Below are 9,387 nucleotides of genomic sequence, written 5' to 3' on the forward strand. Positions count from 1 at the left end.
AGCATATAACAACAACAACAATAATATGTAAACTCTATGTATACTGATAAACTTTTCATATGAAAAAGTAAATTGGCTTGAATTTATAGAGCTCTGTGCAGACAACACAAACACATCTGTGACCAGAGCAGTCCCCAAGAGATCTTTCTGCACAAGAGTGCAAGATAAGAAAATTTAATCTCCTCAGCAACTATGCAAAAGGGCTGCAGGTTCAGAAGATTTTCTTTTCTTTTTTCAGGTCTGTTCTAATTTATGTTCTTCTACCAATGGTGGAAGAAAAATCCATTGTTGTCCAAGGAAATGTTTTTGACTAGGACTCCAGACCTCAGATTGGGAGGGATGCCTCCTTTCAGACTGCATCCTAAAGAATACCCATAGGAACAGCACCCCACATGGTGACGGTGACAGTGTGTACTCCCACAACAGAAAGAAGGAAGGATCTTTTCCCCTTTACTCAGCAGAGAATTTCCCCAAACATGAAGCTGAACCAGGCTGCCCCTTACAGATTAGGAAACTGAGGGCCAGAGAAGACTTGTCTAAGTCACATAGGAAGCCAGGAGCCAACGACATCCAAACCCTGGTGCTATAATGCCCAACACTGGGTCTTTGATTTTAAAAGGTCTCCTATTACACTTCATTAAATATGTAATTTTTTATCTAACATTCATCACCCCCCCTAGAAAGTCTGCTACATTAGGGCCTAGGACAGGGCCTAGGCAAACACATGTTGGATGGGTGAGTTGAGTGGGTAGATGGGAGGGTGGATGATGGACAGGTGACTGGGTGCATGGGTGAATGTGTGGGCAGGTGGGCAAGTGGGCAGATGGGTAGATGGGAAGTGAGTAAATATAATTTCCAAACCTGGACTCACTCAGATACTCAAACTTCAGGCTCTTATTTCAGGACAGAGGGGGTCAGATACTCATTTGTGTGCTGAGCATCTACTTTGTACCAGGCCCTGTGCTAGATGCTAGAGTCCCTCCCTCTATGTGAGTGGACATAAGGCAAGACCACCAAGTCTGAGCTTGGGTGACAGAAAGGTCTATAGGGTCTCAGAGCAGGGATTCAGTCCACTTTGACTCAGGTCATCTTTGGGTACCAGGCACTATTTAGGGTTTTAAGGAAACTTCAAGAGCAGGCAGCATCAAGCTGGCACTTGAAGAGTGAGACTAAGAAAAGAAAGGCAAAAGGTCTTGAGGGCCAATGGAATGGCATGGGCAAGGCTGAGGGACCCACTGCTCAGCATAGAATAGAAACCAGCCAAATCATAGGAGAGAGGAAAGAAGTTGAGGTAGATGAGGATAAACACTGGCCAAGAGCCATGTCAGGAAAGGCCTCAAATGCCAAGCTAAGTTTGGACTCAATTTCCCAAAGTGCTAGGGAACCACTGAAGGCTTTAGAGCAGTAGAGTGACATGTTCAGAGTCAGAACCTGGGTAGTACAGAGAGGTGCCCAGGAAGTATGAAAGCTGGTAAAGAGGCTGCTGTCTTGAGCTGTAGAGGAGAGCACCAGGTGCATCTGATGATGCATTGTCTTTAAAATCATGATTTTGGAATCTTCTGTTAGGCCTAAGCAGCAATCCTCACCAGGTACCAACTGGCTGTGGGGCCAAGAAGGAAGAGCCCTTGGGACCACCCCTTCCTGTGCCCTTCACCCATTAAGCATGACTCTGCTAAAATTCACCAGCCAACCACACCCCTCAATCCCCACCAAACACAAAGGCATCCTCAAATTAAGGACTTTTCTTTGCTGGCCGGGGGATAGAACAAAGCAGCGAGTCATTTAGCTCTTAAATTGTGCTAAAAAAATCCTGGTGGGGACTCTCAGAATGTACCAGAACATGGGATCACTCAGAGATGAGGACCCACCACTCTATCAAATGGGGGCTGAGGCTCAGTGGGGCTGGGGAGGGCCCCAGGTGAGCAGGGTAAGAGTTCAGTTCTTCTGCCTTCCAGCCCAGGCCTGCTCAGACCCCACTTGAGGGAGCAGACAGTCCACAGCCAGGCAGGAGCCACTTATTCTCAGTCCTTTCAGTCCTCTCATTGCTACCTTCTCAGCTCCATGCCAAAAACAGTGGCCAGAGCTGCTCCCCATGTGCTAGGCTCATGTTCATCTCTGAGCAGAAAGCACTGCTTTCCAGGGATCCTCATCCTGGATTCTGGAGGTGTCCATAAGCAGCCAAGCCCTAAGGAATCTCGGCACAGCTTAGCCCTCTTACCCTTTATCCCATTAACTGTGATAAAATCAGGACTAAGAATCATGAGTTTGATTATCAGAAGTTTGATGTAAAGTTTGATGTAAAGTTTGCAAAACCTCTGCAAAGGGGAGTTCTAATCACTGAATGTGGTTCCAACTAGGGAAGAGCAACACATTTATGAACAATAGCCTTTACTATGGTTTTCTGGAGCTCCTGTGTTGCTATATGCCTCACTCAGGACCTCAGTCTTCTCATCCATAAAGTGGGTGGGCACAGAAGGTTAAGTCGATGTTAACCCAAACTCCATAGTGTTCTCCCTGACCTTCCAGGGCATTTCCTGCTCTTGGCATAAACCACCTGGGATCTGTACACTAACCTCTTCCAGAAAAATCTCTTCTCCCTGCCTCCTACAGGACTGTGCTACTGGTCCTGGCACCATGCCTGATACACAGTAGGTGCTCAATAAATATCTGCAGTGCCACCAATGGAACCAAAATGGGCTTTGGTGCCAGGTGGCCTCTGGACCAAATTCTCCTACCATTTCCTAGCTATGTATACAGGGGCAAGTCAATTCTCCAAGCCTCGATGAACTCACCTATAAGATGGGGGTAATAACTCCTAGTTCATAAGATAAATGCATGGATTAAATGCAGAAAGGGCAATAAAGTATAGTGGACACTCAATAAACACTGGTCCTTTCCCTTCCCAGAAAACTAAATGAGCTTGGGCTGCTCCTCCAGGGCAAGTTCAAAGTCAATAGGTAGGAGTGGTTTGTTCACTGAGTGGAGGCACTCATGGTGATTAAGACCAACTATTCAGAATGGCCTGGCTAGATCTCTGTGTTCTGACATGCAGCAGGTCCACAATGGTCTGCTGTTGTTTGATCAGAGCAAGTGACAGAATGAACAGTATGATGTCATTTTTGTTAGAAACAAAAACAAAACTAGAGCTAGCTTGCTGAACTGAGTCTAAACAGATCAAAGAGGAAGTCAAAACTGAAAATAATCTAAAAAGTAATAGAAAGTAGTATTCTTTCATTCAGAAACAATTAAAGCTGCATGCAGAGGAAAATGCATAGCCTCATAGTCTTTATTATACAAAGAAAGCTAGATGATGGACAGTTAGTCAATCTGAAGGACAAACAAAAACCTAGAAAATTTGCATATTTTCTTTTTAATGATCTGAAAGGACATGTGCCAAACTGTTAAAGTGGTGACACTTAGAGAGTGGGCCTTGAATCGAAGAGGGGGACCAGTAGAACTTCACTTTGTTCATTCATAGTTTTAGTTCATACAGTTTTGTATTGCTTGAGGTTTATTATTTTTATAATTAGAAGAGAAGCCTTTGGTAGTTTCTTATAAAGTTAAAAATACATTTACCTTATGACCCAGCAGCTCAACTCCTAAAGAAATGAAAATACATGTCCACAAAAAACTGTACACAAATATTCATAGCAGCTTTATTCATAATAGACCCACACGGGAAACAACCCAAATGTCTAGTTGTTACTTTTTATATAAATTGGCTGGCCAAGTCCAACAGAGCTTTAGGAATATAACATTGATTTGTGACTCTCTGCCCTTCCCACCACCCTCGTGCCCACTCTTCTGAGGTCAGCCTCAGCTCAGATTTCCCAAAGAAGCCTTAGACCAGGTGAGGTGAGCAGGAAACCTCATAGCCCTATCCAGAGCAGATATAACTCAACTGAGGATGCTACTGTGGCTCAGGTGTACCTTAGTCCTCAAAGTGACATCTTTGCTTTTTAACACTTTAAAGATGTCTTTTGCAGATACATCCAATGATTTCAAACAATGTATTGCACTGGGCAAATCTACTGTACTTTAAAGTGTTAAAAAACAAAGATGTCACTTTGAGGACTAAGGTGCACCTGCCCCAAACCATGGTATTTTCCAATCACTTCATATGCATGCAAAAACTGAGCAATTAATAAAGAAGACTAGAAAAGAATTAATGCCTTTGAATTATGGTGTTGGCAAAGAATACTGAAATATACCATAGACTGCCAGAAGAATGAACAAATCTGTCTTAGAAGAAGTATAGTCAGAATGCTCCTTAAAATTGAGGATGGCAAAACTTCATCTCATGTACTTTGGACATGTTATCAGGAGGGATCAGTCCCTGGAGAGGGACATCGTACTTGGTAAAGTAGAGGATCAGTGAAAAAAGCAGACCCTCAATGAGATGGACTGACTCAGTAGCTGTAGCAATGGACTCAAACATAGCAACAGGTGTGGGGATGGTGCGGGACTGGGCAGTGCTTTGTTCTGTTATACACATGGTTGCTATGAGTCGGAACCAACTCAATGGCACCTAATAATAACAACAAAGACGCTGGGCTGTGTGTTCCTGGGAAGGTCAAAGGCAGCGAGTTAATGGTCTGTGTACCTGTTAAACACCATGTCCAAGCCTTCACCCCATGCTCAGAGAAAGCACTCAGGGCAAGACTCCCTGGCACAGAAAATACTTTGTGCCCTACCTACCAGTGACCCAGCCACCCTCTTATCTCCTAGAAGGGCCTTGTTCCTCACTCACCATCAGGGCTCTCCGGCCTGCAAGCTTGCCTAGCTTCTCCATCATTGTCCTCAAACCCAGTCTGACCTGTTTTCAAATCCCTTTTGACCTCAGAATAAAGCTTAAACCCTTTTATCCCACATACCTACATATATACGTGGCTATCAGCCATGAGGCTCCTGCCAAATTCATCCCCCACTCTTTTCCCTCTATCTACCTGGGACTTTGGAGGACTTGTTCCACAAACACATTTGGCTGTTTCATGCCTCTGTGCCTTTAAACCTGCTATGCCCCCTGTCTGGAATGCCAGTCCACCTTGTTTCTCCTGCCTCAGAAAATGACAACTCTGACATCACCTCCTCCAAGAAGTTTGAGTGCCTTTTACTCCACCATCAATACACACTCAGCACTCCTGAGTCTTCTTCCGAGCATGCCACGGATAGCACGGAGGCTGCCACATTATCCCATCTTCCTCGAAAGTCAACATTCTACCCCAAATCAGTGCCTGTCCAGAACTGACCTTAGCCAAGGTTTGTTAACCAACTAAAGGAGCCAATTAAAAAAGCACTCTCGTCCTCACTTGAAGGCCACCCTAGACATTTCCACACCCACAGTTCCACCTTAGAACCCAGACATTTAAACAAATGCTTTGGCCAAGACAGGTTGTCAAACGCAGAGAAGCAAGATACTGCCTCAAAGAATCTTTCTCTCACTTGCGACCTTTGGCAGAAGTGGGAACTGGTCTGTGCCGGCTGGGGTGGGCCTGGGTCTCCAGGCCAGCCTAATCCCCACCCAGACCCCCGCTTGCTGAGGCTGAACTGTGTTCTGGGAAGTCCTTGAGTTTTATTTCCCCTATATAGAGGAAACAGAGCTCTGGTGTGTGCAATAGTTAAAGCATTAGGCTGCTAACCAAAAGGTTGGCAGTTCAAACCACCTACCAACCACTCCATGGGAGAAAGATGAGGCAGTCTGCTTCCGAAAAGATTTATATCCTTGGAAGGCCTATGGGGCAGTTCTACCCTGTCCTATAGGGTCACTATGAGTCAAAATGGACTCAACAGCAGTGGGTTTACATAGAGGAATGTGCGCAATGACTCCCAAGGAGTTCTGACTTCTCATCCTGGGACCTTTGGAAAGACTTTCAGAGTACAGTTCCCAAACCTTCTGGCAGATGGACAGACAAATTGCGGCTAGAAAATATGGTCCCAGAACCCAAACTGCCTTCTAGGGGCTGGAGCCTGGGAGGGACCATATCAGGGGAGATGCAGTGGCCCTAGAGAAGGCACAGAGAATGTATAACTAGGAATAGAATCGAGGTGCCAATGGGCCCATGAGCTCAGCCTCCACTCCTGAGGAGTAGAATACCTTGTCCCTCATTTTCCCCAGACATTAGTCTACTCACAACTTCCCAGGCCATCTAGAGACAAAAGGGTCATGAAGCCAAAACTCACAGTTGGTTGAGGAAAGGTTTTTCAAAGCCCAATCCTGCCACTGCCCAATCAAGACTAAGTCCGTCAGTGGCTCTCAGTTTGCCCATCTGTAAAATGGGCACTACCCGCTGGTACCTGTGGATTCTACAAAGCAGATGTGGTCAAATCCCTGCAGGGTGAAATAAGAGGAGCAAGGCAAGGGAGGTCACCTGCAGCAGCACCACAGGTCAGTGCATGATAAAGACAAAGGCTCAAGAGCTTGAGAATACGCCTCGGCCCCTGGCCCCTACCACATACAACAGTGACCGGGGACCTCATGACACTCATTAATCAGCAGCTCTGCAGCCGAGCCCAGCTTTACAGCTTACCACAGGCTTATTCAGCCTCATCTCCCTCAATCCCCTCAAGGACACAAAGAGGTGGGCGTCGGCGTCCTTGCTGCCCACACAGGAAAGCCAAGGCTGGAGAGGCCGAGAGGACGTGTCCAAGGTCACTGGCCAGCTAAGGCAGGGAACAGTACTGGAACTCAGAAACCTGGGGCCAAGCTCCTGCCACTCAGGCCCCAGCTGACTCCATAACCAGAATCTCCCTAATCCATTTCATAGATGAGAAAACTAAGGCCAAAAGAAGGCAGCCCAAGGTCAGTGAGAAGCTAAGGCAAGTTTAAGACCTCTAGCCTCTCTCAGCCAATCCCACCCTAAGGTCAGTTCTCAGCTGATACCCTCCATCTCCGCCCCTCTACCTTTGCTAAACCATCCTGATGAAATTCTTTCCCTCACCCCTACCCCCTCATGCCCACCCCACACTCCCCAGATGACTCCGTGGTCGAGAGGGAGGTAGGTGGTTGCTAAGCACTCACCCGCACTCTCACTCATAAAAATAAACTCCTTCTGGCTGGGAGACTCTGGACAAGATCCCCTCCCTTCCAGCCAACAAAAAATTAAAAAGAAATTTTAAAAAGATCTCCACCATGACATTTATTTGAACGTCAGCAGTGCCAAAGCGGGGGCCAATTTACCCAAGTCCAAATGGAGCCACGTGCCACTAAGCCTCAGCCCTGAGACCCTCTGCTCTAGCATCTGGGCGGTCACTGAGCTGATTTACTTTCCCCAGGCCAGGAAATGGGGACCCAGGCTGACTCTCAAGCCTTTGGGGCTGGTCCTGGGGGAGGCCAGCACCTGGCAAAGGCCAGCAGTTACCAAAATAGCCAAGCCAGAGGCCCTGCCCAGCACACACCTCCTTCCTCGTGCCTGCGAGGGCTGCTCACAAGTCCCCCTACCAGCCCAGGCTGAAGTCTAGCTTTTGGGCTGTGTACCCCTTGGCTCTGGGCTGGACAAGGGGTCCCTGGGATTTAGCAGCTCTGGCTTCCCTGGTAGGAGGGGGAGGAGAACCTCCTGCCTAAAAGGGGAATCCAAGCAAGGGAGGGGAAAAGTCGGGAGGATGTGTCGGTCAGGCTGTCCCTGTCCCCTGCCCACCTGCCCCCTGGCTGTCCCTCTGGGCCTTGGTCCTGCCACTCAGAATTGCTGGACGCTGGCACTGCCACCTGCATGCTGTACACAGGAACTACCCTCGGAGATATGCCACCCTTTCACCTCTCTCCACTCAGGGCCTGCCCCCAGAGAACCAGCTCTGGCCCTTTGGCCCTCTAGGCACTGGGGAAATTCCTTCAGTATGGCCAGGGACTCTGAGCCACAGCCGCACCTGGAGACATACACGTGGGCATAGCCAGGGACTCAGTCGGAAGCAGAGCCCACTCAGGTACACCCAGACACACATCAGAACACAGAAGTGCACACGGCTGATGGCACGAGGCACTGACACATTCAGCTATCATAGACACACAGGGGAACACACTGACACATAAACACACACCAGGGCACACAGACCGTCCCGGTGCAAAAAAACAGTAGATACACACTGGAACACACAAGTGCACACTGCTAGGGACATGAAGAAACAGCCACACTCAGAGATACACCGACATACACAGGTTCACTGGGACGGACAGGCAGACGGACACATACACACACCTGCCGCCTGCACTAGAAGCCCCAGCCTTTTTGCCAGGGAAACAAAAAGAGCCCAACCAGCGGGATCGATCAGATGATCCTCCGTTCCTTCCTGGTGGTGAAAGGGGCGCCAGAATGGGAACCGGGCAGGCAGGAGGCAGGCTGGCTAGCACGCCAGGCAACAGCTCGCAGCGCGAGGCTGGGGAGGGGGCTTGGAAGAGCAGGGCTACACTGGCCCCCGCGCTCGGCCCGCGCTGTGTCCCAAGCTCTGTATCTGAGGTGGTCTTACTGTCCCTAGCGCTCCGTACCTGGGGTGGCTGCAGTGCTCCTCGCGCTGCGCTCGCCCGTGCTGCCTTCCACTGGCGGGGGGCTGCCCGCCCGCCGGATCTCTGGCCCGCGGGTTCTGGGCTCAGCGCTGCTTCTCTGCACCTCCCAGCCTCTGGAATCCGCGTCTGTGTGTCTCGGTGCTGGCAGCGGCGCGTGGCTGTGCCCAGGGGCCGTAGCTCAGCGCTGGCGGCGTCGCGGAGGAAGCGGTAATTTATAAGCAGCTTCTTCCTGACCTCGCGTGTCTGTTGTCTGAGCAGGCAGCTCTCAGCATCACCCATCCTGCTGGGTGGAAAAATACCAGCTCGGCTGGGCGGGGGGCGGGGGGCGGGGCCGAGGGCGGGCCGGGGTGGGGTCTAGGTGTCCGGCCCCGCCTCACGCGCGGTCACACACTCACACACACTCACACACGCACGCACACGCACGCGCGCACTGGCTTGGACACACAAAGAGCCCGGGCACGCCGAGCGCGCGCACACACCCTCAAGCTGAGCGACAAACACAGCCTCTGCTTCCCCCATTAGCGCACACTTTGCCAGGCAACCCTTCCCCTCAGTTGCTGGAGCTAAGTGGTACAGCCCGTCCTCAGTTCCCCTCCTGCCTACTGGTGAAGGGCAGGAGAGCCCCCCAGTCACCTCTTTCGTAACACCAACCACCAGACGCCACCATGTGCCCAGGCACCTGGTTTATTGGGTAGAGCCTGAGCTCCACGAATTACAAGGTCCAAGCCACTAGATGGATTGACACAGTGGCTACAACTATGGCCTTAAGTATATAAACAAGGATTGTAAGGATGGCTCACAACTGGGCAATGTTTCGTTCTGTTGTAAATAGGGTCACTATGAGTCACTGCCGACTGGACGGCACCTAACAACAAACTAGACTAGACTCAAAC

General features: G+C 49.6%; 1 protein-coding gene across 1 annotated transcript in view; it reads right to left on the reverse strand.

Moving 5' to 3' along the window:
* Positions 1-8,773, reverse strand: part of SLC6A6 (solute carrier family 6 member 6) — a 101,181-nt gene extending 92,408 nt beyond the window's left edge. The window contains 2 exon segments of the mRNA XM_007950600.1: positions 8,477-8,597; positions 8,641-8,773. Coding sequence (XP_007948791.1) covers positions 8,477-8,597; positions 8,641-8,773 — 254 coding nt within the window.
* Between the last annotated feature and the right edge of the window lie 614 nt (positions 8,774-9,387).

This window comes from Orycteropus afer, unplaced genomic scaffold (genome assembly GCF_000298275.1).
Source record: "Orycteropus afer afer isolate SDZICR_OR568_19922 unplaced genomic scaffold, OryAfe1.0 scaffold00282, whole genome shotgun sequence".
Lineage (NCBI taxonomy): Eukaryota > Metazoa > Chordata > Mammalia > Tubulidentata > Orycteropodidae > Orycteropus > Orycteropus afer.